This window comes from Eschrichtius robustus, chromosome 15 (assembly GCF_028021215.1).
Source record: "Eschrichtius robustus isolate mEscRob2 chromosome 15, mEscRob2.pri, whole genome shotgun sequence".
Classification (NCBI taxonomy): domain Eukaryota; kingdom Metazoa; phylum Chordata; class Mammalia; order Artiodactyla; family Eschrichtiidae; genus Eschrichtius; species Eschrichtius robustus.
Window position 1 is genome coordinate 21,202,066 of NC_090838.1, and position 27,927 is coordinate 21,229,992.

Genomic DNA, 27,927 nt, shown 5'->3' on the forward strand with positions numbered 1-27,927 from the left:
TTGTGGCAAGTGGGGGCCACTCTTCATCGCAGTGTGCGGGCCTCTCACTGTCGCGGGCTCTCTTGTTGCGGAGCACAGGCTCCAGACACACAGGCTCAGTAATTGTGGCTCACGGACCCAGATGCTCCGCGGCATGTGGGATCTTCCGGGACCAGGGCTCGAACCCGTGTCCCCTGCATCGGCAGGCGGATTCTTAACCACTGCGCCACCAGGGAAGCCCCCTCGAACTGTATTTCTAACAAACATAAAAATTCAGATGTCACTCTAAGCCCCAACCAAACTCTGCTCTGGGACCCCTCCCCATTTTTGGCTGTGCTGGACCTCCACCTGGATGCCTTTGTCAGTCCGTCCCTGGACTCCCCACTCCCTCAGCAATCCCAGCCTGCTTTCTCTGTCCCAGCTCCTGGCTTCATGGAACTGACCCCTTAAAATATGGCAAGTTTACTTCAGCCCTCCTTCGTTGATTCTGTAGTGCATTTCCCATACAGTTTTCTTAAACCTCGTCTTGGCTCAGACTGACACTCCTAATTTTCCCAAAACCTTTCCTCTGTTTTGCTAAGAAGTCTGGGACCAAGGGCCTGGGCACCCTCAGCTCTCCTCCGTGTCACCTCAGGTCATCTCCTCCTCTATCCACCCCCCTCCTAAATGGATGGGAAGAGATGTCCTTCCCGGCCTAATAGATATGAATATCAACCCTCAGTTTCCTCATCTGAATAATGGGAATAATAATACATATTTCACAGGACTGTTGTGAGAATTAAATAGCCACAGAGTATGTGCTCAATGGATGTTGGTTATAATTAGCAATTTTCATCTGCTCCATTGTCCCTCCATCAGCTCTGCCTTAAGATTTCTAAAGACTCCCTTCCCTCCTAAATTTGGTTGTTCCTCTCCTGATACTATTTTTTCAGCCACACAAGCATAAAACCTCCCCTGTTATTTACATCCCCTCCTCTTCTGTCATCGAACCTGGCTGCTACTTCTTCCCTGAAACAGGTTTCACATATGTCATTCATCCCAGTCCCCAGGTTGAGGTCCATCATCTCAGCACTGCAGTCGAGTTTGCACTGAGCAGTCAGGGCCATGTTCTGGAGTCTGATTTTCATGTTCTTGCTCCACCCAGAAGCCTGCTGTGACTACAGACATGTCCAGGGATGGGGGTGACCAGAGTCCTCTCTGTAAATGTGCTCCTAAACCCCACACTCCCGAAGCCCCCTCATCACCACCACCTCCACACACACAAGTTGCTAAACTTTGCTGATTGATGGAATCCAAGCTCATCAAGGTCCACACAGTTTGCCTCAGCCAAGACCAAACAGATCTATTCTCTGTCCTCTGGCTGTGTCCCCGGCTCTGCCCACATCATTTCCTACCCCAGAGTGTCTCATCCTGTCCCCTTCCAGCTCTCAGCCTGCCCATCCTACTGTGTCCTTCCCCTCCTCTGGTCTGTTGAACTTGATGTTGCCGTCACCATTGAGGAATGTTATCTTGTGCTGCTTTGTACTCTCATTATTTTGAAGTCATTTCTATTAGAAATGAACTTTTTTCTTGTCCTGTTTGCTAACTGGACTCTAAGTACCTTCTTCTGGAGCATCTGATACACATAACACGGTGTGCACATTCATGCTACCTACAAATTATGCTTATTGTTTATTAACTATAATAGCTATAATAGTAGTATAAATCACTAGTATTTATTGGGCTCCTACTATGTGCAGGTGCTGTCCCAAGTGCTTTACGTGCATTATCTCATTTAATCCTCTTGGTAACCCCACAAGGGGTGTATTATTACTCCATTTTACAAATGGGGAAAATGAAGCTCAAAGAGATTAAATAACTTGCCCAAAGTCTTATAACCATAAGTGATGGAGCTAGGATTTAAACCTAGATCTGCCTGCCTTAAAGTCTGGTTCTTGTCACTCTACTACTTTGCCTCTAAATATAACATTAATGTGTTTTAAAAATGGCAAGCAGGGGACTTCCCTGGTGGTGCAGTGGTTAAGAATCCACCTGCCAATGCAGGGGACACGGGTTCGAGCCCTGGTCCGGAAAGATCCCACATGCCGCGGAGCAACTAAGCCCGTGTGCCACAACTACTGAGCCTGCTCTCTAGAGCCCGTGAGCCACAACTACTGAAGCCCACGTGCCTAAAGCCCGTGCTGTGCAACAAGAGAAGCCACCGCAATGGGAAGCCCGCGCACCGCAACAAAGAGTAGGCCCCGCTCGCCGCAACTAGAGAAAGCCCACGCACAGCAATGAAGACCCAACACAGCCAAAAATAAATAAAATAAATAAATTTTTTTAAAAATGATAAGCAGGTTAAGTGTGGGAAAATGTCCTTTTCCCAAGGTATATTGCAGATTGAATGTTGCCTGTCTCCTGTGCTGAAAATTCAAAGAATGAAGGGTGAGTTTTAGATATGGTAATGCTTACAGTGAGAGCATTGCAAGGTCAGAAGTGGGACCATGCCCTAGATGAAGTAATAGAGGCTGGGACCCAGAAGGTAGGAGTGAAAAGTAAAAGGAAATTGAGAAGTGCAGTTAATTATAAATGTGCAATTTAGAGAAAACCAGTCAGCTGAAGAATGAGCTCAACGGGTCAAGAAAAGGCTTGGGAGCTGTATGTAGCCAGAGGGACAGAGGGTGGTCCCAAGGAACAATCATGTATCACTTGGTGTCCTGGAGAAAAGCTGGTTGCAGGGAGGGTTTGTGTTGTTTTGTTTGTTTTTCAGAGAAAAGGGGCATTTGATAAAAGGTGTTGGGGAGACTGTAAAAGAGGTTGGAGCAGTGGTCAGCGTTCAAGCAGCCTTGAAGGGAATTATCGGAGAAAGGGTCAGGGTCCTGAGCCCCCAGTGTGAGCTGGATGAATTGGCAGTGAAGCCAGCGTAAACCTGTTAAGAGCGTGACCTCCCTAGATCAGGTCAATGTAGCTGATAAAAATGTGGGACTCCTCGTTTAAAAACTATTAAGAATTTCAAGATGACAGCAGAGATTAAACCAGGACAGAGCCAGTCTGAACACAGGGCACGGTGGGACTGCACAAGCCACATACCCATGGAGCTGGCGTTGGCTGGTGGGCGTATGTTTCAGGATGAGAAAGGTGTTTACTGAGTGCCAGGCATGGTTCTAGGTACCATACATACATCATCTCACTTGACGAAATGCTCAGGCCCTTCTTTGGGGAGTCTCTCACATCCCAAGGAGTGGTGCTGCTTAAGAGCTGGCTTTCCTGAGGGCCAGGGAGCAGCCAACAAGATCCCTGAAGGGCAAGGAAGTTATTCAGAGCAAGAGAGAAACCACTGATCTGGTTATTTTTTTTTTTTTCTCTTGTACTTCGAGTGAGTATGAGTAAAAGATGGAAGATAAATTCCATGTGAAAAGAAAAGGAAGTGGTTCAGCAATTCCAAGAGAAGCAGATCCATCTGAACAAGTGATGGCTTATCTCAACTGCATTAAGAAATGTCGAAACGTTTGCATTGGACTTAGTTTACAAAGCACATCCAGATACTTCTTATTTGATTCTCAGTGTAGGATTGTTCCCTCTGTGAAGATTGAGTTGCCCTTAATCTATACATCTAGATACTAGCAAACCCTGCTATTATGATTCCAATCACCTCCCCCCAGACACACCCATTTTCTGAGCACTAGTGTGAAAATATGCTCACAGGAAGTCCCTCCCCCAGCCCTAATGAAAAACCCCACAGATAAGCTCTGGCCCAAGTTCCTTCTCAACAACAGGGTACAAAGTTTGTGCCTTGACCTATTGGTTCTTGGCCTTGGAGCCAGAGAACCAAGCCTTTCCCTTTTGGGGGCAGGGCGGAGGGGTAGAGAAAAAACCATTGCTACTGGGAACTCAGCAAAACGTGATTAGAGCTGCAGCAACATAGAAGATGGCAGAGAATGACTCTCCAAAGATCTTTGTCCTGACAAAACCAGGAAGGGCCAATGCACTGTTCTTTCCAACGCTGTGATGTCAGCAAATAAATTATACCTGAAATTTCTTTCCAACTTGCTGAGCAGGTCCCTGGTCAATACGGAGACCCCCATGTGCCCACAGTGGTCTGATAACTTCTGAAGCATAAAGATGACATTTATAATAACAAGTTTAGGTTGAGCTCAGTACAAATTCCTGCCAAGCGTATGCCTGGAAACTGTGCCATAAAATGGATTACCATTAAGAATATTGGTTTTAAATGTAAAATAGATAGCTAGTGGGAAGCATCTGCATAGCATAGGGAGATCAGCTCGGTGCTTTGTGTCCCCCTAGAGGGGTGAGATAGGGTGGGAGGGAGACGCAAAAGGGAAGGGATATGAGGATATATGTATACATGTAGCTGATTCACTGTGTTATACAGCAGAAACTAACATACCATTGTAAAGCAATTATACTCCAATAAAGATGTTAAAAAAAAAAAAGAATACTGGTTTTTCTTAGGGAACAAGTGGATGTGACATGACTGGGCATCAAATAAACCCAGATTTACCCAGCGGTATGTCATCAATATCAAAAACAAAATAATGGTAACCCTTTGAAATAGTAAAATTATGTTTCATATCCTGCCAAGTGTGTGTGATGGTGCTGCGTCTGTTGGTTAAACAAATGGTCCTAAAGTCCGTATTAACTTAACAGTGAGAGACGTGAAGTCTCACATTCACAATAGAAACGAATGCCACATACACAGTGGGGAATGCTTGGCTAGATAGTAGTTTATGTCAAAAAAAATAAGGGCCTGGGTTGATAGATGGCCAGTTCTGGTCAACCACCAGGCTCCAGTAGGCCCTAGAGTGTTAGCTGTTCCATGGTCGTGTCTGGCATAATTGGAGAAGCGCGTGTGTCAGGAAGCAGCAATTCTACTTCCGGGCACCATATACCCTGAATGCAGGGACCACTCTGGTGTGCATGAGAATGTTCAAGCACCAGGTATAGCAGTCAATGTCCGTGAACTCAGAAATGACTACATACCTGGAAGAATGTTCATACAGTGAATTAATTTAGATGAATGAAATATCTCTCCATAAATGAATCTTAATTCTGTCAAGTAAAAAAAGCAAGTTGCAAAAGGACATGGACAGTATAATACCACTTGTGTACATTTTTCAGATTTGCAAAACAAATATAGTAAAAGCATAAGAACATGGATGGAAGAAATTTATATCAACCTCAGGGTTAAGGGATGGGAATAGGATGGAGGGTTCCAGTTGTATTCGAAATATTTTCTTTCATTTTTTTAATTAAAAAACGTGTAAGGTAAATACAGTAAAAAGCTAACATCTGTTAAATTTGAGTAGTGGGTTCATGGGTATGTGTTGTATTATGTTCTGTACTTTTACTGTATGGTTGAAATGTTTCATAACTTTAAGAGAAAGTATTTTAAATACATAAACATGGTTAACTAAATTTTAAGTAGTTTTAGTTTCCTCCAAATTAATTTTTTTATGTATACAGTATTATTTCAAGTAATATATTCTATGAAGTAAATTTCAGAAAATTAGAAAAAATAAATTACTCAGAATCTCATCATCCAGAAACAGTCATTGTTAATGTTTTGGTATATTTCCTTCTATTTTTTTTTTCTTTGTGTGGGTGTGTGTGTGTCTAAACATACTTCTAAGTATCTTGGGTACCTTATTGAATTCTGTCTTTTTCACTCGTTATAGCGTCACCCTTGTTCCATGTGAAGACTTAGCCTCCATGAACATCATTTCTATTGATTTCTAAAGATCTTTCACAGATTACTTTTCTTGCATAAAGACAGTTATGAACATTCAGCAGTCACACAGTCACCTTTCCTTTTGATTATCGTAAATATAATCCTCTTGAAAGCCTCCGGAACAGGATTGGGTCACGCTCTGCTGTTGATTTCTACAAGGCTGTTTTGTGTGGGATGACAGTAAAAAGGTCTGTCACATCTGTGATATCACATTCCTGCAAAGACTGAGCTTGTCGGCATTCATCCCGTGGGTGGGAACTGTGCATATTTTAGAAGCCAGCTCTGTGTGCATCTTGCCTGGGAGGAAACCAGCGCTAGTGCATCCAGCATCTGGTGTGGGATCCCGAACCCGCAGCTGGGAAAGTGTTTACTGATCCCATTAAACTTTTGCTTTGAGGCCTGGGGTAACAGCAGTAATGATTATTCCGGATATTTATATGCCCCTTCCCAGCTTATAGAGGTTCTCACATCCACTGCCACCTGAGCTGCTGTGGGCCCCCAGCGGTGAGGTGCAGAGCAGAGCAGGCACACAGGATTACAACCAGCAATTGGGAAAGTCAGGACCACTGCCGGATGCTTCTGACTCCTTCCAGAACGCTTTTCAGTTACTATCCTTGGACCCAGGCAAGAGGAGTCTCTGCCATGGGCTCTGGACTACAGGCAACTCCCCCACGTCTGCGCAGAGCCCACTGTCCCAATCCTGGACCACACTCTGGGGCCCTGGCATCCCCTGACAAAGGGCCTGAGCACTGCCAGGGCCTACGTTAGCCTGCATCTGTCCTTCTGGGGGCCAGACCACCACTCTGTGCACGCCTAGCCCCAGGGTGGCATCTTGCAGGAGTGAGCAGAGCTTAGATCCGTGGGCTGCAGGACACATAACCAGAGTTGGAGAGTATGGGCTAGAGGCAGATGCAGAGGCTGAAGGCCAACATCCCCTAGAGTATAGCTCAGAACTGCAAGCATTCTGAGAATTCTGAACTCAAGCCTGGCCTTCTGAGTCATTATGAACATATATCTGTTAGAGTAGGAGCACAGAATATACTCTGTGTAACAGTTTGTTAGCTTGATCTTAAACTTATAACTAGAGTTTCAGCAGGTAGACCTCCTTTTCTACTCTCAGAAGCCCACAGATGCTAAGAACGGTCTTGGCTGTCTTATTCCACTGTGCTGTCTCCATGTTCCCTTTTTTTTCTATGCAAGTCTACAGACAGACGAGGGTGCAAAGGAAAACAATCTAGAACCACAGAAGAAGTAAAACAATTTGGTGTGTAACATCCCAATATACCAGACACCCCCGTGTCCACACATAAAAGCAAGAAATGCATTTCAGGACAAAATAGAGTACAACCACCTGCTACAAGGGTGAATCATTCTGGCACAACCCAGCAAAATCAGAAATAGAAGCCAGCTAGTAAAGCTACAATCTGCTGCTCTTCCCCTTCTCTCCATCTCCCACATCACGATTCCTGCGTGTGAGCCGCAGAACTAGCACCCTCTGCTTGTTGCTTTAAGCTATGCAAGAAGTCAGGCCCCTGGGTTTCCCAGGACAACAAGGGGACTAGTCTCACCCGCCCAGCCAGGGTCAGCATGGAAAATCAGTGTTGCAAGAGCTTTCATTGTAATTGTTGCTTGGCCACTGAACTAATTATTTTTTCAGTCCCTTATTCTCCAGCAATATTTCTGATTCATGATCAATGATTTAACTGGATAGAGAAGCATGAAATCATCAAGACAGTTTCATTGTGCTGTTTTCCTCCCATACAGAAAACAGAGATAAACAACTAAACTCTGAATAATTAAACACACATATTAGGACAAAACTTTACAAAGTGATGATTCTCTTGACTTTCACAGCTCTCCAGCAAGGAAGCCGGTCCCATGGTATAGGTAAAGACTCTGTAACAGAATATTTAAAAAATAAATAAATGAAAAATGTTAAAAGCAAAAAGAAAAAAAGAGAAAAAACATACTTGACCTCTTGCATCACAGAGGTCAAGTAACCGGGCTGAGGTTATCCAGCTGGGAGGTGGCATAGCAGGGACTTAAACTTGGAGCTGATTCCAGTCACAGAAAGGATCCAAATAAAAGAGTAGGTTTTGTCCAAATTTTAACTCATCAGGTAAAGAGAGTCACCTATATTAAAGCCCTCATAAAGTTTCACATATTATGGGGCCTGTCTCAATTTTTATCTTAATAAAGTCTTTTTGGAGAACAACCCATTAGCCTGGAATAGCCTTTGGTCAGTGTTAGTTTAGGAAGCTCATGGAGGTCACCTGACCAAACTGGTTTTTAAAAAAGTACGTGGGGGCAGACCTTTAATACAGATTGAGTAATTATTCCTGGGCGCATTGTTTGTGATTGCAAATGAGACCTTTAAAAGATTTCTTTTTAAGTGGTATCTCTTGGAGATTGTGGATAGGATCAGTTTTTCACTGATAGGTCGTACAGGGACCTAAAATGCTCTATCTCAAACAAGACAGATGGAAATGAAGTTAATGTTTTTGGAAAAACTGAAGACAAAGACCCTGATGTGAAGATGCCTATAAAAACCTTGAATAGAATTGTTTCATGAAATGTGAGCAAATAAAACAAAACAATAGAGTCAAATTGACATTTTATTCATTATGGTTTACATATATGTGTGTAACTAAAATAATATTATAAACAGACTTATATTACATTGTGGTAGACATTTGATTACATCATCTATATATTCAAGTTGGTCAGAAATTGTCTGGGGGGAATCCTCTCATTTGGAAATATAGGCACTGGTAACACACTAAGTGGTTTTTCCCAAGCACCGAGCTGCAACCCAAGGTGAGGAAGAAGCAGGTTTGTGTGCTGGATCCACAGTTAATGATGAAGATTACACACTGGCTCCTGTGTTGACGGCTCCTTACAGCTTCCCAAACATTGCTGCACTTGGGCCTCCCAGCCTCTTGTGCGGGAGGGTCTGTGGTTGTCCTGAATGTCCACCTGAGGACCCAGTGTCCCCACGTCAGCGACTTGGGTGCGGGTAGAGATGTGACGAGATTGCTTTTCCCGTCTCCCTCAGGCAGCACTAGTTGGAGGTACCACCATGATCATCGGCCATGTCCTGCCTGACAAGGAGACCTCCCTTGTGGATGCCTACGAGAAGTGCCGGGGTCTGGCTGACCCCAAGGTCTGCTGTGACTACGCCCTCCATGTGGGGATCCCCTGGTGGGCACCCAAGGTAACAGTGCTGGGTGGAACCCCAAAAGAAGAACCAGTGCTCTTTTTGGCAGAGGGGCCATTGGGTGAGAGCCAGCTGGGGGGGGCTGATGCTGTCCTGCGGTGTGGAACACCCCTCCCACCACCATCCTAACTCCTCCAAATGCCAAAAGAAAAAACACTTATGATTCTATAAGGGGGGAGGCCTGTTTTACTTAATTTAAAGAGCCAGTTTTCCAGCGCTCTGACCACAGGGCGCTCAGCATGTCCTGATGCTCTACATAAGGTGCCACTTATGTAGCAACCCCTAAGGGGTTGCTGCTGAGTAGCAAGCTCAGTAAGGGTCAGCCCTGAGGGTCACATCATTTTGTGCTTGGAGTGACAGCACTGAGGTCTCAGAACGGAGGGTCCCGTCCTGGCTCAGGGCTGCCTGGTGAGAATGGATTGGGGTGCTTCTTTCCTGCTGGGCCCCAGCTCCTGCTCTGGGCACCCTGAGTTTGCTCCTGGTGTGTGGCTCCCACTGGGCCCTTTCTCAGTTCAGCCTCTGTGCCCCTGGCTTCCCTGGCCTCCCGTTGCCCAGGCCCCAGGGCCAGAGTCCAGTCCCTGCTCCCCGGATTCCCTCTTCCTTGTTCCTCCCGAATACAGATATACAGGCATTTAGATTTTGCTTCACTTCTGGAGTTTTACTGCTTATTACCCCAGGGAAGCAACCTGGATATTCATTCTTTCATCAAGTGCTCATTAATCACCGTGTGCCAGTGCTTGAGTGGGTGCCTTGGAATCTTAAAAATAAATAAGCATTAAGAAATTTTACAAAGTTCTCCAGCTGTGGATCCTGATCTAAAGGGCCTGAGTCCCTTCTGAGACAGCGACTAAACGCCTGGCTGTACTTCTGCCCTCAGGTACAAGCCTTGAGCGTGGGGCTTACACAGTCTCTTCCATTATATCCAAACTGGTGCTTATGAAAGGCCTTGGAACCCCCCAACCTCACACATGAAGATCCCCCTCCTGGTACCGGGTAAAAGGTGCAGACCACACTGAATGTTAGCCATCCCTTATCTCAGGTGGAAGTTTTGTCCACTTCGGACACCCTCCTGGATGGGCGACCCCTATCCTGAGCCTCTCTCCCTTCCCTCCTCCAGTGGCCTGGAATAGAGAGGGTCTGCTCAGATTCCCAGCAACATTGAGGCCAAGTCAGCTATCCCTAAGTCCCCAAAGGTTGTGGGGATTTTCATGCATCTAGAATTTTTAATTCTTTTTTATAATAACTAAAATTGTTTTTTCTAATTACAGATTTTAAAAATAGAAAAGAAAGGAAGCACATAATTCAGTCACCCCAACACAATCACTATTGTTATTTTAGCTTATTTCCTTCTGGTCTTTTTTCATACCTGCTTTCTACACAGTAACTCTTTCGCTTAAGTGTGAGCATTTTCCATCTGGCTGCATGGCCTTCATGACCATCAATGCCATGGCCACCTAATGTTCTGTCAAGTAGATGAATCACAATTTGTTTTCCTATTGTTGGGCCAATGTTTCTTCCATTTTTTCCTAGTATAAATAATGTTGGGATGAACCTCCTTTTTCACATAACTTTGCTTCATGTTTGGCTTTGTCCCTAAGTTAGATTTTCCCCAGGTCTCTGGATTTTTAGCATTAGTATGCCTTCTCTGTAACACCCCTTCTGTTATGGGGGGCGGAAGGAACTGGCCACAGGTGTAAAAGTCATTAGTGCATTTACCAATAAGGCTGATTTGGAGGCAGAAACCCAGGACAAGCTTATGTGATAGGAGAAACATGCCCAGATCTCGTTTCTATATTTGTGTCACGCTGGACAATTTTCAAAACACTTCCGCATCCATTTGCTCACGTGACCTCACAGCAGCCTGTGGAGTGGGAGGAGAGTGAGATACTACAAGGTTGCGGGTGGTCATGTGGCGACAGAGCCACCTCTCCTCCGTGCTGGGCCAGCGTCTGCCAGTCAGCCTCTTGGCTCTCTGTACTCACGTGGCATTGCCTTTGCATTCTGCTCTCCAGGTGAAAGCAGAAATGGAGACCCTGGTGAGGGAGAAGGGTGTCAACTCGTTCCAGATGTTCATGACCTACAAGGACTTGTATATGCTTCGGGACAGCGAACTGTACCAAGTGTTGCACGCTTGCAAGGATATTGGGGCGATCGCCCGGGTCCATGCTGAAAATGGGGAGCTCGTGGCCGAGGCAAGGCAGTAGAGAATGTTGGGGGAAGTTGGGGGAGCACCAATAGAGACAGTTCTCGGGGGGATTCCTGACCACCCATGACCCTCCCTACAGGGTTCAGATAAAACAAATTATAAAAGAAAGTGTGAGATGTTAACAGCCCAGATGACAGATCTTTGTCCAAAAATCCAAACTTTTCTAGTGTCTGTAAAAAACAAATCTCTCTGTATAGTCCAAAAGGGTTTCTAAGTCTTGGATGTTGATGTCTTCATTCAAATATGATACTTACATTCCATTATCACAAAGGAATTTGGAGCACCTCTAAGAAACAGTTTTAATGAGATGTGACATACAGAATAAATAAGGGTCAACGTTCCACTTTCCTGTACCTCCTCAGCGGACCTGAGGTGTTATAGAGATCTTCTCACTGGTACCAAGACAGACAAGCCCCTTTGTACTACTGGGTCTTAAGTAGGATACTTGGGGTAAAGGTTAATCTAGGCATCTGTGGAAGCTGGAGTTTTAACTAGATTTCCAGTGAGGAAATTCCGATTTGCAGATCAATAAACAGTGTTTGTCTTTAGTGTCCCAGGCCTGTTGGCTGGTGACTGAACCGTATTTTTAAGAGGAAAAGATATTTTCAATCATTATGAAGTGAGACTCAGGGGATCTCCTGTACTAATCCTGCCCTCTTTATAAGATGAGTATTACAGAAGTGAGAAAAGCAGCAAGCCTATTGGAATGGGCTGTGCTGAGCATATTTTACTGTCCCTTGGGTTCAGTATTTTTTGTATCTCTATGATTCTCTCAATTTTCTTTCTTTTGCTCTTATTCAGGGTGCAAAGGAGGCCCTAGATTTGGGTATCACAGGCCCAGAAGGAATTGAGATCAGCCGTCCAGAGGAGGTGAGGAAGACATCCGTGTTCTCTGTCATCATCTTTCCTATAGATTCACAGAACCTTTAGGATAGAAGAGTCATCAGTAAATACGAGTCGTATGGTATTGCTTTCTTCATGTGTGAAATTCCCATCTGGAAGCTTCCCAGGAAACAGCTTCCTCCATGCTACAGCCGACCTGGCCTTGAGCTTCCTTGGGGAAGACAACTTTGGGGAAACAGACCCACCTCACTGGGAGCTGATTTCAAGGGTCTGAGGGAGGCCATGTGAACATGCCAGGGGTTGCTTTGGCCAAAATTGAATCGGGAGAGAAAAGACAGACTGAAAGGGCCTTTAGATGTTAGAAGAAATTCCAGACTGTAAGCCAATGAATTGGCATTTTGGGGCTGAGATCCCTTTGAGCATCTGTGGAAGACTTTGGACCCTTCCCACCAGAAACGAGAGGCACATGCGTGTCTGTGCTCTTTCCCCCTTTTCCTATTCATTGCTGAGATGGTGACTAAGCCCTGCTCTCCCTCTGCCCTCTGGTTTTATCCTTGCACAGTTTTGCAGGGTGTCGACACAAATGCCCCCAGGTCCCCCTTGCTGAAGAATTCAGCTCTGGAGGATCACATTAGATAAATAATGTGTTCTTGCCCTATGACCCTGTTCGGACATGCCTTACCAGTGGTGAGGGGAGAGCTATTTTCCATTTCTTCAAAGCCTTAAATGCAGAGTGGTGGTTGGATGTCCATGAGGGACTGATGGGGAGGCCTTGAGGGACGAGGAGCTGGAGACAGGATGTGATGATAGTTCTGCCATCAGACAGGAACCAAGTCAGCCTATAGTGGGTAAGCCTGGTGTGGACGGGGGTCCCACCTTACTCCTGCCATGGGTTTGTCTCTGTCTGCCAGAGCCCTTGAATGTAGCTCCTGTTTGGGCACCTCAGAGTTGATAGAGAAAGACACACCAGCTTCAACAAGGCACTGAGAGTGCCTGTGAGCAGAGGGGTGGGGGGATGCACACAGGACTGGACTTTGTGGAGTTCTATGAGGGGAAGAGCGCGGTGCTGACTGTAGTGGCAGTAATAGCAAGAATACCACCTTCATCATCTACTGATTAGAAGGGAGCATCTAAGGAGGTTTTGCTCCCCAGGGACATTTGGCAATGTCCAGAGATATTTTGGGTTATCCCAACCTGGGGGGAGGATGTTACTGGCATCTACTAGGTAGAGGTGAAGGATGCTGCCAAAGAACCTGCAATGTCCATTCAGCTCCTACCACAGAGAGTTATCTCACCCAAGATGCCCCTAGTGCCGAGGTTCAGAAATCCCGATCTAGCCTAATCTCCAGCTTGAAATCAATCAGTATTGCTCCTTTGCTACAGTTCTGAGATGGCTGTGGAGAGAATGCACCAGAAACCAGGGAGAGATGTGACCGCAGGTTTTCGTTTGCTCTTGTTTTGTTGTCTTTTAATTAAGCCCTGAGTAGCATCCAGCAAAGACGTGCCTAGAACCCTAAGTCCCGGGGTTCTCTCAGTGTGAGCAGAGGTGGTTGGAGCTTGGTGGCCCTGCCCAGGGTTTCCCTCCGAGCCAGCCCCTGTGGGTGCTGTTTGTCACTCCAGCTCTGAGTCAGACATTCCAGCACTTTCTGCATATGAGGTGGGGTGTCAGGGAGATGTAAGCTTGCTTGGGGAGATGGTGAAGCTTGTTTTCTTCCTGTCCTCTGTTTCTAACAGCTGGAAGCAGAAGCCACTCACCGAGTTATCACCATTGCAAACAGAGTAAGTAGACCCCAGCTCACCCTCAGCCCATTCTCAACTCTGCGGTCAGAACCCAGCCTGTACAGTAGAGTCCCATTCTGCTCTGGGTGCCAGCCCCATGCCTGGCTCACAGGACCGCAAATGAACACCGTTTGCTGAATGAACGTTGCTATTCCCACAGACCTGGCAGGAGTCCTCCCTGCCACCGGCTCCCCGTTCTGCCCTGCTGAGCTTGCTGAGACCTGGTTCATTGCTCAAATGGAAATGCCTCCCAGCAGAGGCAGGGCAAAGTGGGGACCACAGAGCCTCATGGCAGCTGGAATCTGTTCCTTGTAGAGGAGCAGAGAGACGTTTGCTTAGAGAACCATGATTCGAACCTCTGCCTCTGGGCCATTCATGATCTTTCCTTGGTATGGTTCAGGGTAAGGGGGCGCTGATGCAGTGTGGTGGTGGGAATGAGCACAAACCTTGGGACCTTGACCAAAGACAAGCTTCCAGTCACACGCAAGTCAATCAACCACTCCGAGAGACTATTTTATTATCTAAAATTGGAATGATAATATCACCCACTCCTCGCAGGATGGTTGTGAGGATCAAAGGAGTCGTGGAAGGAAAAGCACTTTAAAAACAGTAGAACACTGTACCAAGATCCTTTCTCCTCCTAAACCATCATTAAGTGTTCTATTTGCTCAGATAATCTGAACTCTAGTTTTCTAAGTGTGGTCTCTGGACCAGCTGCATCAACATCATTTGTTAGAAATAGGAACTCAGAAATGCAAATGCTCAGGCCTGTTCAGACCCACTGAATCAGAAACTGGGGGTGACGCCCAGCAATCTGTGTTTTAACAAGCCCGCTAATGATCCTAATGGGCGCTAACACTTGAGAACTTCTCCTCCAGAAAGACCTAGGCTACCCCGAAGGCTGTAAGCAGAGGATGTGGTGTTAGGAACACCAGGGGAACACAGAGGGTGGAGGTCCAGTTGGTCTCAGAATTAGTCAGGAAACTTGTGCCAAACACATCAAATGTCAGGGCAGCCCCTAAATTCTCTATCCTCCTAATTTGATAGGCAAAGAAGGCATTAGAATAACATTTGGGAAAACAGTTTCCCTTTAGCCCTTTATAAGTCCAGGAGCTGGACAAGGACATTGTTTTACTGTCATAACAATAGTTATGCTATCAATTACTTCCTGATGGGAACTTACCCCAGAATTAGGAAAGATCTGAATAACAAAAGGGCAGCTCCTCGTTTTCTTAGTTCAAACACATGCCCAGAGAAGTGAAGCCATGGACCGTGGTCACACAGCTTGATAGAGGAAAAGCTAATCAGTGTTATAATCCAGGTGTCCATTTGCAAGACTGGTCCTGTCTGGTGTAGACTGTGAGCCCTGAACCTCTTGTGTATTGTTTCTTCTCCAGGGTACATTCTGCCTACTGATAAAGCAGCCCTCAGATGGCAGATATCATCATTTTAGATATGGGATATAATACACAACTGTCTCTAGGTCATCAAGTTCATCAATAGGAAACTAAGACTCCCTCATTTCAAGTTGTAAATAGTCTTGGTGTTGGCTGGTAGAAAACGTGAGGTTCAGCACTTGACATCTTGCCCTGATATCCCCCAGCTGGGCTCTGGTGCCTGTCCCCTCCTTGTTTCGTGGGGTTTCCCAGCCTGCAGCCACCAGCCCTGCATTCCCAGCAGAAGACCGCCACCCTGAGGGGAGTGCTAAGCGATGCAGGGGGCGGCGCTGGGGCCAGCACTGGGCTGGGCCGGTCACCTTGGTCCTTGTTAGGTTATGGGGTTAATGCTCTCTCCTTCCCACCGTGTTTCCCGTCCTTAGACTCACTGTCCCATCTACCTGGTCAACGTGTCCAGCATCTCGGCCGGTGACGTTATTGCAGCTGCTAAGATGCAAGGTGAGTCCGTAGGCTGGGCTGAGCAGCGCCCGTGTGTGGTGGGGCCCAGCAGCTCCATGCACTTCCCAGCCCGGCTCCTGGGGCCAGGCCCTGAGCCTGCCTTTCCCTTTTCTCTCTGGCTGTCTTCTTCACAAGCACCCTGCGCTGGCCTGGGTTCAGTCCATTAGCACCAGTGTTTTCCTCTCCACATTTGTTTGCATAACAGCTTTACAGAAGTGTCCGTCACCTCTCCTGGGTCTGGTAAAATTTTCCAAGTTTTCAATCAACTCACTAACTGGTATTTTTTTGAGTCTCTTGGGTTTTGCTAGTGGTTGCCTTGGTAACCAACATGAAATCCTGGACCAGTTCCAACGGACATTTCAGGGGGGAAATGCCTGGGAAGTCCCTGGAGAAACGACACTGTGAGGGCCCAGCGTCCCATTCAGGAACCCAGTGTACCAGCCCCAGGGCACCTGTGTGTCAGAGCACCTGGCAGCCCCTGAAGGCTTTGTACGTGCTTGTACTCCCAGTCCGGCTCGGGGTGCCAGTGAGGGCCCAGTAACAGGAGAAACAGGTCACGGTCACAAACCTGAGGATATAAATCAGGAGCAAGGGCTTTCAGCCTTCCCACCACACTGCCCTCCAAATCCTGCCTCTTGCTTCTCCTTTAGCGGGACCCCCTTCGCTGTCTCTCCTGCGCTGTTGTTCCAGCCTCCCACCTCCGTCTCCCTGCCCTCCATCCCCTGCTACGGATGCCACCCCCAGTATTCTCCTGAAGCTGCTCCCAGCAGCTGCCTGCTCAGAAAACAGATCAGTGCTGCCCCGCCTCAGCGCCCTCGCCCTTCTGTTCTTGCCTGGAGTCAGCACTGGGCCAGGGAGCAGTCTGACCTTGACCCCAGCTGTGCTCTCAAATGCCCAGCTGAGCTCGGGCAAGTCCCTTCCTTTCTGACTTCAGCTCCTTCACCTGCCCCATGAGAGGCTCAGACCAGTGATCTCCCAGGTTCACTGGCCTCCTGGTGATGGTTTGAACCCTCTTCTTTCAGGGAAGGTTGTGCTGGCCGAGACCACCACCGCGCACGCCACACTGACGGGCTTACACTACTACCACCAGGACTGGTCCCACGCAGCCGCCTACGTCACAGTGCCTCCCCTGAGACTGGACACCAACACGTCAACCTACCTCATGAGCCTGCTGGCCAAGTAAGGTGTTTCAGCAGGACCACGCACGGCGTTATCTCACAATGCGCGCCATTCCGGGAATTTGTAGATCTTTAAGGTGATATCGTAGAGGCCCCAAACCTGACCTAAGTTTGATTTCATTGTGTCCAGAGGATGATGTTGCTTTTGTTAGCTTCTCCAAAGCCCATCAGATAATTGCCATCCATGGAGCTCCTATGACCACTTGATTTGGATGAGAGCTTCTGAGGTGACGAGTGAAGAGCATATATAAAACTGCGAACAGTGGCTATTCAGAATTTCAGAGGACATTGATACCTTACACTGGAGACCACTGGGGAACTATAGGATGTGGTCTCTGACTTACCCTAGAAAATTTGTGCATCTTTCTATCTCTTTTTTTCTTCACCTCTCCCTCTTCTCATTATGTCCCATGTGGTATTCTCTCATTGTATGTACCTCCCTCCTTCTGTGTGTTTCTCCCTCCTTTCTTCCCTCTTCCCCTTTTTCTTCTGCACCTTCTCCCTCTTTCCCCTTAACATCTTCCTCCAGACCTCCCTTTCTCCAGCTCCTCTTTTTCTAACACTGCTTTTCCCCATTCAATCCAGGTCTAAATAAAATGCTTTAATGAATAGTCTGAATTTGGTGGGACACAAACATGGAAAGATTTTGTTTCGTTTTGCTTCAAATTCCTTCTTGCCTCTAGTGACATTTTGATAATGGTAAAGGCCATTGCTTTTTCTTCTCTTTTGGTTATTGAACTCCAGTTCAGTTTAAAAGTCAGTCTCTTCCCCTCCCCACCCCCAGCTCAGAGAATTAGTAGGGGTTAGGATTAAAGGGGTGGGGAATTCCACTCCATACCCAAGCACGATCTGTACTCCTGCACTAATCGTTGCTGCTTCTCTGGCTGAAAGTGACTGGCCTTTGGGGCCCTCCTTGTATGGGGCATGTGCCCAGATACAGGCTCTCTTGAGCCACCCTCACGCAATCCTCTGACACAGGAGATGGAGTCCAGCTTGACCTCTTCTTCCCGTACCTTCCCGGCTTCCAGAACTAGCAATTCCCTGTGAACAAGAATCTGGCCAAGCAGCTTAAGCCTGGCCACCTTCTACAGTATCTGGGCCCAGAGCAAGCTCACACAGCTTTGCCACTCCCTACGGTGGGAGGGCAGGCTGGCCCCCACCCCTGGCTCTCCTCACCCAGAGGCTCAGGCAGGCCCACCCGTCCACCACCCAGGCAGGTGCCCGCTGCTGTCACCTCTGTTCTCCACAGGTGAACCACTTGAAATGTCCCCTCTTGAGGAGACTAGTTGGGGGAGAGGAAAGCACCATTCAACCCATGAAAAGAGGAAGAAGGGAGAGACTGCAAGACTCACTATTCTGCCAACACCTCAGTCGCCCTCCCTGTCTTCTGCTTTTACAAGACCTGGGGGTGGTGATACACCTCTTTTAGGGTGATGGTGGGGGGGTGTTGAGGGAAGTGACCAGCCCCAGTTGGAGGTGGCTGTCGTTAGATAATGGGGCTTTTATTTCATCCATGTCCTTAGTTTTCAGTCCTGGTTGGCTAACAACTGGAAAATTTCCACTCCACATCTTGCTACATTAACAACCGAAAGAGCAGTGTGGGGCTTTCCAAATACAACTGGAGTGCAGGCAGTAGGGTCCCGGGGTGAAGGTGGGCCCTGGAGGGGCAGGATATGCTGTGGCACAGTGGCAGTAATTAAAGTCTGTCCCATAGTTTTGCTGTGATTCTGAGCAGTGGCAGCTCTGACGAATTTAACCAATTTGAGAGAGTAAAGGGAGAAATGCCAGATCAGCTCTTTCTTTTAAAAATGCTTGTTGTTGGGAAAAACCAGCCTCCTTTTCATCATTATCAACACAACAAAAACAAACAAGTATCAAGAACCCACTATAAGAATTTGGGCTCAGTTCCAAGGTCAAAGAATCTTTTGAAATACCTCTGCTTGCCACAAGCAAATTTCCTGAAAGAACAAAAAGGTAGTAAAACCCCCGACCCACCCAAATTGCAGTGCCCAAACCCACACAAATTTAAATAGGCAGGGGAAGAAAAGTATTATTAATCGAATAATTTAAGTTTTTATATCTAGCCTATTTTGTCAAATTTATTTAAATTATTTAACTAAATTCTATTCATTTAAATAGAATTATAATTTCATGTGAACTATTATGAGAATAGTTTGAATCTCATTTTTTAATATTTATTTATTTATTTATTTGGTTGCATCGGGTCTTAGTTGCAGCAGGCGGGCTCCTTCGTTGCAGCTCATGGGCTCCTTAGTTGCGACTCACTGGCTCCTTAGTTATAGCACACGAACTCTTAGTTGCGGCATGTGGGATCTAGTTCCCGGATCAGGGATCAAACCCAGGCCCCCTGCATTGGAAGCACAGAGTCTTAACCACTGCGCCACCAGGGAAGTCCCTGAATTCCTTTTTTAATCAGGGCATATTGTAAACGCGTGCAGTTTTATAGAATTTGGAGCATAGTTTTTACATTTTTAGGAATTTATGATTACTATAATTTTGCTTCTATGACATTATTGGTGATAATTGGTATTATGCAAAATACTTGATAGAAAACCCAGACACCAATTATCATATTTCTATAAGAAAATATGAGCTGCTTCATAATGATCTACTTTAGGATGTGGTTTCTTCGAATATACCAGGGTAATAAGTACAATCTATAGATATAAGGATTTGTCCTTTATTTAAAATCTGACTTCTCAAAGGGATCAGAAATTTCCTCATTTGAACATATATATTTTTAAAGTACTTAACAAAAGGCAGTGGTGTTTTAAACTTTAAAGAGTAGGGATGGGTCTGTCATACCTCCCAGATTCAGGGCAGCATCAGGGGACCCCAAAAGTCCTTCTAGAATGTGCCCCCCCCATTCACTCTTGCCTAGTGAGCACTTACTTGTGTAGGGGCCTTTTTAGAAAAGTGGGTGCTCAGTAAGACTCGTCAGTTAAAGCATGGGGTCCTGGGGTCCCAGACCCTCAGCCCATGACTCTGATGGGCATCTTCTGATCTGAGCCCTACCTGGGTGTCTGCAGGATCCCTGAGGAGAAAGTGAAAACCTAAAGATTCTGTTTATCTCTGGTGGGTTCTGCAGGTCTGGGGGATGTGGGGATCCCCAGGATACCCTAGAATAAACCCTCTGCTCTGTGGAAGAGCCCCTCCCGCAGCCCCTGAGAGGGCCCAGAGCAGCGCCTTTGGCGCAGGGAGCTACCAGCCCATGCCACAGAGTGGCATGCCATGTGCACTGTCACCAATGTGAGTCTCTGCCCCGAGTTCTGAGCTGCCCGGGAACCCCTCGAGAGCCTGGCCGTGACTTACCCACCATAACCTCAGCAACCATCTGAGGACCATGTTCACGGATGGCAGCGGCGATGAACCACTGGCATGTCGTTGCTGGTTCATCAAGGCAGACTTCTCTTCCGTCTTGTCCTTGCTCTTCCCCGCTGGGCCAGGAGAGCCCTCACGTCCAAGCAAAGCTTAACATTGGAACTTGAGTGTTTTACCAAGCACATGCTTATAGCCAGCAGGGCCTGGTGCGGGTTGAGGGGGGAGATGAGAGGGAGTCGGCATACGGTTCCATGGAAGTAAAACTACCTCCACCCTCTCACTTTAGTTAAACTCTTTCTTTTCAATTAATTAATTAATTTATTTATTTTTGGCTGTGTTGGGTCTTCATTGCTGCGCGCGGGCTTTCTCTAGTTGCGGCGAGCGGGGGCTACTCTTCGTTGCGGTGTGCGGGCTTCATTGTGGCGGCTACTCTTGTGGAGCACGGGCTCTAGGCGCGCGGTCTTCAGTAGTTGTGGCACGTGGGCTCAGTAGTTGTGGCACGTGGGCTCAGTAGTTGTGGCATGCGGGCTCAGTAGTTGTGGTGCACAGGCTTAGTTGCCCTGTGGCATGTGGGATCTTCCCAGACCACGGCTTGAACCCATGTCCCCTGCATTGGCAGGCAGATTCTTAACCACTGTGCCACCAGGGAAGCCCTTAGATAAACTCTTAAGTTCAATTTTTCTCCACCCGTTAGTTCTCTTAACATCCAAAGGCTCTCAGTGTCTCCCGTGACGCTGGCATTCTGTGCCACAGTTGGCACATATGCTCATTCTGCAGATGTGTAAACTGAGGTTCTCACAGATAACTCGCTAGATGTCATACAGCTATGAAGTGGCAGAGCCGAGATTGAAACCAGCTTTGCCGGGTTTCCAAGTGAAGATTTTTTCGCTGTCCCTGTCCCCACCCTCTGGGACCCTGGCCTCCCCTCCCCTCACTGGTCATGTCCTTCTCTCTACCCAGTGATACTCTGAACATTGTGGCGTCAGATCACCGGCCTTTCACCACGAAGCAGAAAGCTATGGGCAAGGAGGACTTCACCAAGATCCCACACGGCGTGAGCGGCGTGCAGGACCGCATGAGCGTCATCTGGGAGAGAGGAGTGGTATGTTCCCGGGACCCCTCCCCACTCTGGGCCTCAGAAGAATTTTCACCCTTAGGAGGGCTGGGTCAACCACAGCTCCTGTTTCACTCAAAAGGAAAACAGAAAAGGTCTTCTTCTTTTTCCTGATCTGAAAGGTAATAAGGCCTAGCATAAAAATTTGGAAAATATGGAAAAGTATTAGGAAAAAACCCCATAATTCCATACTGGGAAATTATTAATATTTTGGTGTATTTCTTTCCAGCTCTATGCATGTACTGTACATTATTTTAATTACTGGGTTCATCTTCTTTTCGTTTAACAGTGTATTTTGAGTGTCTTCCTATATCAGTAAAAATTCTTTAAAAACATATTTTTAATGGCTAAATAATATTCCCTCCAAAGGAAGTACCATACTTCAATTAATCCTTCCATGATGTTTGGAACTTTCAGCTGTTTCAAATTTTTGCTCTTAGAAATAATGCTGCAGAGAATCTCTTTGTTCATGAGTGTACATCAGCATTTCTAATTATTTCCTGAGGACAGATTCCTAGAGGCGGATTTCTGGGCCAAGGGATATGAACCTTTTTAGAGATCTTGATACCTTTTGTCCAATAATAAAGATAGAGACTGGGACTTCATTTGAATACCTCCTGTTCTGCCCATGAAGAATAAGTAGTTTTGGTCTTGACCTATCACAGATTAGATGCAGCACAGAGTATGAGCCCAAAGAGATTTGAAATCCTCAAGCCTAAACAACCAGCTCAGGGAAGACCCATGAGGCAGCTCCGGGATCCCCTTTGAAAAGAGTCCACGGTGCCTTCGTGGGTGGGACGATAAGATGCCTTTCCAGCAGAGAATATATGTCCCTTCGTGGATGCAGGGAAGCTCCTGATTTATCCAGAGTGAGTACCGAGTAGACCTGGTTTTACAAACAGGAGGTAGATTTGCACCAGGAAAGCAACCTTTTGGAACAAGGGCCCACCCGCCCCCGTTGCTGCAAGAAGGAGAGAGGAGTAACATGGAACCAAGCCTAGCAGGTTGGCTCATCTGAAATGATGCCCGTGACATTGTCCTTCTCAACACCATTGTTCTAACCAACTAAAAGCCCTCAGGACAGGGTCAAGGGTGACCCGGGGTTTGAGGCACACACACAGGGCCTCGGTTGACCTAACTCTTTTGCAATGTTTCAGGTTGGAGGAAAGATGGATGAGAACCGTTTTGTGGCTGTTACCAGTTCCAATGCAGCGAAGATTCTCAACCTGTATCCCCGCAAGGGCCGCATCATCCCTGGAGCCGATGCCGACGTGGTGGTGTGGGACCCAGAAGCTACAAAGTAAAACCTGCTGCTAGTCTCCAGGGCTAGAGGGACTTGGGATTTTAAGGACCTAATATTACAGAACTCCAAAAGCATATCACCTTTGCACTACTTATAGCATAGAGCAAGATGACCCTAAGGTGTGTTCAATTCAACAAATACTTGAGGGCTTGCCATGGTCCAAACACTAGGAATGCAACAGTGAGCAAGAAGGTCTGAAGATCTGCTATAGTGCAGCTCCATGTGCACAGCACTTTACAGTTTTTCAGAGCTAGGTCACATCAACTATCTCGTTTGCTTTTCACATAGCCCCAAGAAGCACTTAAGCCTAAAGTTCTTATTTCCATTTTACTGTTGAAGAAGCTAAGAGCAGAGAGTAGAGGGACTTCCCACATAACATAGCTAATAATTGGCTGAACCAGATAGACGTCCTGACACTCAGTTCCAGACTCTGCCGCCCACTCTGCTTCTCCCGTTGAGGGTGTGGGTCCCCTTGAGCACACAGCGCTTGACACCCATGGCATTAATGAACACAAGTTGAGTGGGTAAATGAAGTGCATCAGGAGTTATCAAACCACAGGATAACTCATCTGTTATGAGCATCATCTTTTTTTTTAAAATTTATTTATTTAATTTATTTATTTTTGGCTGCGTTGGGTCTTCATTGCTGCACGGAGGCTTTCTCTAGTTCCGGCGAGCGGGGACTACTCTTCCTTGCGGTGCGCTGGCTTCTCATTGCTGTGGCTTCTCTTGTTGCAAAGCATGGGCTCTAGGTGCACAGGCTTCAGTAGTTGTGGCACGGGGGCTCAGTCATTGTGGCTCGCGAGCTCTAGAGTGCAGGCTCAGTAGTTGTGGTGCACGGGCTTAGCTGCTCCGCGGCATGTGGGATCTTCCCGGATCGGGGTTCGAACCCGTGTCCCCTGCACTGGCAGGTGGATTCCCAACCACTGCATCACCAGGGAAGCCCCAGGGCATCATCTTTACTCAGAGATTTGAACAGGGTAATGGGAATTGTTTTTTAATGTTAAATTTCATTCAGTCACTCAACAGATAGAAAAGTGCCACCATTTGCTGAGCACTTTTCTAAGTGCAGAAGCTAGCAGTGAACAAGATAGACAAACATGTGCTGGGATTTTGAAGATAAAAAGTTGAATTGCAAAGAAACGCACCTCCCTGCTGGGATCCCCACACTGCTTCTCCATTAGGGCACTTGAGAAGCCGGGTTCTGCATCCAGCCTGTGGCTGGTCCCTGCTGCTGTTGCAGGTGTGGCTGTTAGTGATTGCTATTGGCAGAAAGACCCCTAGAGTGTAGCCCAGTGTATTAGTCAGCTAGGGCTGCCATAACAAAATACCACAGATGGGAGGCTTAAACAGTAGAAATTTATTTTCTCACAGTTCTGGAGGCTAGAAGTCCAAGATCAAGGTGTCAGCAGAGTTGATTTCATTCTGAGGCCTCTCTCCTTGGTTTGTAGATGGCCATCTTCTCCCTCTGCCTTCACATGGCACTTCCTCTGTGTGTGCACTTCTGGTGTCTCAATTTCCTCTTCTTATCAGGACACCCATTTGATTGGATTAGGGTCCACCTATATGACCTCATTTCACTTTAATTTGTTCTTTAAAGGTCCTATCTCCAAATACAGTCACATTCTGAGGTACTGGGGGCTAGGACTTCAACATATGAATTTGGGGGGACACAGTCCATCCTAGCCTTTGGGGGTCATCCCTCCTCACTGAGCATCTTCCCTCCCCACTGAGCATCTTCCCTTCCCACTGAGCATCTTCCCTTCCCACTGAGCATCATCTTCCCTTCCCACTGAGCATCTTCCCCTCCCACTGAGCATCTTCCCTTTCCACTGAGCATCTTCCCTCCCCACTGAGCATCTTCCCTTTCCACTGAGCATCTTCCCTCCCCACTGAGCATCTTCCCTCCCCACTGAGCATCTTCCCTTCCCACTGAGCATCTTCCCTCCCCACTGAGCATCTTCCCTTCCCACTGAGCAGCTTCCCTTTCCACTGAGCATCTTCCCTTTCCACTGAGCATCTTCCCTCCCCACTGAGCATCTTCCCTCCCCACTGAGCATCTTCCCTCCCCACTGAGCATCTTCCCTTCCCACTGAGCAGCATCCCTTTGCACTGAGCATCACCTTTTCCCATTGAGCATCATCCCTTCCCGCTAAGTACCTTCCCTTCTGTTGAGCTGTGACATCTTTACCTCCTCTCAGACTGTTCTCTCCCGCCACTGCCTTCCCACCAGGACCATCTCAGCCAGCACCCAGGTGCAAGGAGGAGACTTCAACCTGTACGAGAACATGCGCTGCCATGGTGTCCCACTGGTCACCATCAGCCGGGGGCGGGTCGTGTACGAGAACGGCGTCTTCATGTGCGCTGAGGGCACCGGCAAGTTCTGCCCCTTGAGGTCCTTCCCAGACACTGTCTACAAGAAGCTGGTCCAGAGAGAAAAGGTAAGGTGAGGGGCGGGGGCGGAAAAGACGTGTGGGAAGAGGTTGAAGGCCCCTGGCGGCGGCATCTTATATGACTTTTAAATCTCAAAGATGTTCTCACTCTGTCTTTCCACCAAATCTTATTGCCTGAATAGTCACTTTGGGAACAATCAAAATAGTAGAAAAGGAGCACCTGTAACAAAGTAAAATTTATTGGGAAGGGTCCCCAACTCCCTCGGAGCCCAGGGACACTATGAGGTACTCATAGCTATCCCTGGCATCCAGGCTTCTTGTCGTCCCTCGGGACAGGGGACTCCTGGCTTGGCCTGGGTTGTCATATTTGCCCTGGAGATGCTCTTTCCCCAAACTCCCCACAGCCGCCCTGTGACTGCAGTAGGCTGGGTGGGCTTTGCTGAGTCTGGGCCCCCCAGTGGAGTGGTCAAGCCAGGTCTAGCTCACGGCCATGGGGGTGTGGCCTGGGGTCTTATCGTGAGAGTTTCATCCAGTCCTCGGATTCCATAAACACCCTGGGTGTTCACTGAAGCTTGGGGCTCCACCTTATCCCCAGGGATACTGAACTCTGGGTAGAGTTTCACCCAAAAGAAGGCTGGCTATTCCCTCGTTGCTTGGGGATTGATTGTCCAGCCTTATCTTTGAGAGCTGTCCTGTCCTTCCTGACAACTCCGGGTACTGGGAACCAACTGCAGCCCTGGCCTCTGGGTGGAGAACCCAAATCATCAGAAAAGAACAAACCTGACAAAACTGACGGGTGAAAGCATCATGAGGTTTCCCCTTCCCTTCCTCTGGCATAAAGCAATATTATTATGGTTCAAAATGCTCCTGCCTAGCTATTTCCAGATTCTGTCTAGAAAGGGTGGGTGTTCTTAGAAATATCATGACCAAGGGCCTGGGAGCCCCAGCCCAAATGCAGGTCTTCTATCAGGGAGCAGACTTGGATTACCTAAAAAAAAAAGCATGACTTTAGTTATCCCAGTATTCAATTCAAAAGCGAACTCAGGATCTCTCGGGTAGGTGAATGGTCCCATCTCCAATATGCTTCCCAGATGTGGACAATGGCAGAAGACCTCAGCCCCACCTCTGGGGGATGTGCCACAAAGAGCTGTAAGAGTGACACATTCACACACAAGACTACCTGACCAAGGGTGGCAATGATTTAAAATAAGAGAACGGAAAATAACAAGTGTCAGTGAGGATATGGAGGAATTGGAACCCTCATTCATCGTCAAATGAATGTAAAATGGTGCAGCCACTTTGGAAAACAGTTTGGCATTTCCCAAAATGTTAGATATAGAGTTGCCAAAGTAACTCAGCAATTCCACTCTCGGGTATATACATAGTCAAGAAAAATGAAAATATATGTCTACACAAAATCTTGTACATGAATGTCATAGCAGCGTTATTCATAAAGGCCAAAAAGTGGGAACAACGTAAACGTCCATCAACTACTGAATAAACAAAATGTGGTGTATCCATACAATGGAATATTATTCAGCCATAAAAGGGAATGGAGTGCTAATATATGCTACATACAATATGCATGACCCTTAAAAACGTCATGCTAAGTGAAAGAATCCAGTCACAAAAGACCACATATTATATGATTCCATTCGTATGAAATGTTCAGAAGAAGCAAATCCATAGACAGAAAATAGATTAGTGGTTGCTTAGGGCTGGCCAGAGGGGAGAATGGGAGTGACTGCTCACGGGGATGGAGATTCTTTCGGGGGTGATGAAAATATTTTGGAATTACACAGTGTTGGTGGCACAAACTTGTGAATTACACTAAACACCCCTGAAATGTACTCTTTTAAATGGTGAATTTTATGGTATGTGAATTATATCTCATTTGAAAAAAAAAAAAAGCTTTAAACAGTTCTGTGGCTTTCCCAAAAAGAGATGTTTTAGTCAGGAAGTAGGATCAAAAGAGGCCAGAGAAAGTGTTTGAAGCCCTTCTAAAAACCAGCCTGGGACTTCCCTGGTAGCGCAGTGGTTAGGAATCCGCCTGCCAATGCAGGGGACACGGGTTCGATCCCTGGTCCAGGAAGATCCCACATGCCGCGGAACAGCTAAGCCCGTGCGCCACAACTACTGAGCCTGTGCTCTAGAGCCCACGAGCCACAACTACTGAGCCCGCGTGCCACAGCTACTGAAGCCCGTGCGCCTAGAGCCCATGCTCCGAAACAAGAGAAGCCACCGCAATGAGAAGCCCGCGCACCGCAACGAAGAGTAGCCCCTGCTCGCGGCAACTAGAAAAGCCCACGTGCAGCAACGAAGACCCAACGCAGCCAAAAATAATAAAAATAAATAAATAAATAAAAACCAACCTCACAAAAATGTCAGACAGATACCAATTCACAGCAGACCGCTCTTAGGGCCAGACATAGTGGAAGAGCTCAGCTTCTAGGACTGATGTAAATTCAACTCAGAGGCCCTTTATCCAAAGCACTTATTATAATGACAACATAAGGTCCTCAAGAAAAAGCCAATTCTATTCCCTATTCTCTGGTATAGCCCTTATGTAACAGAATGCAGGTACGCAAAAAACTTCATTTCCCCAAAATTATAAATAAGCAGTCCCTACAGAGCAGGGTCCTCAGGAAAGAAAGCAGCTCTGGGGTTGGGACCAGTGTATAAAGCCAAAGCAAGGGGCTGCCGGGAGCCGGGTCCTGCCAAGGTCACTCAACCAGGATTCACCAGGTCTGTACTCCCACCCTTCACCCCTGGAACCCCAAAGTGCAGCCTGGTAAAGGCTAAAACACTTCAGACCAGTTTTGACATTCTGAGGACTGAGCTCAACTACAGATCTGTTGGAGAATACAAAGGAATATGTAAGCTGAAGAGCCTTCCAGAAATCACCCTTATCTGTTCTTTCTCTCAACAAGGGTTTCAGCAAGCATTG

At 47.0% G+C, this 27,927-nt stretch overlaps 1 protein-coding gene across 1 annotated transcript in view; it reads left to right on the forward strand.

Moving 5' to 3' along the window:
- Positions 1–27,927, forward strand: part of DPYSL5 (dihydropyrimidinase like 5) — an 86,301-nt gene that overhangs the window by 55,205 nt on the left and 3,169 nt on the right. Inside the window, exons 3-11 of the mRNA XM_068564541.1 lie at positions 8,766–8,924; positions 10,940–11,119; positions 11,935–12,003; positions 13,711–13,755; positions 15,575–15,650; positions 16,673–16,829; positions 21,131–21,272; positions 22,442–22,584; positions 24,821–25,028. Coding sequence (XP_068420642.1) covers positions 8,766–8,924; positions 10,940–11,119; positions 11,935–12,003; positions 13,711–13,755; positions 15,575–15,650; positions 16,673–16,829; positions 21,131–21,272; positions 22,442–22,584; positions 24,821–25,028 — 1,179 coding nt within the window. The remainder of the gene's footprint in view (positions 1–8,765; positions 8,925–10,939; positions 11,120–11,934; positions 12,004–13,710; positions 13,756–15,574; positions 15,651–16,672; positions 16,830–21,130; positions 21,273–22,441; positions 22,585–24,820; positions 25,029–27,927) is intronic.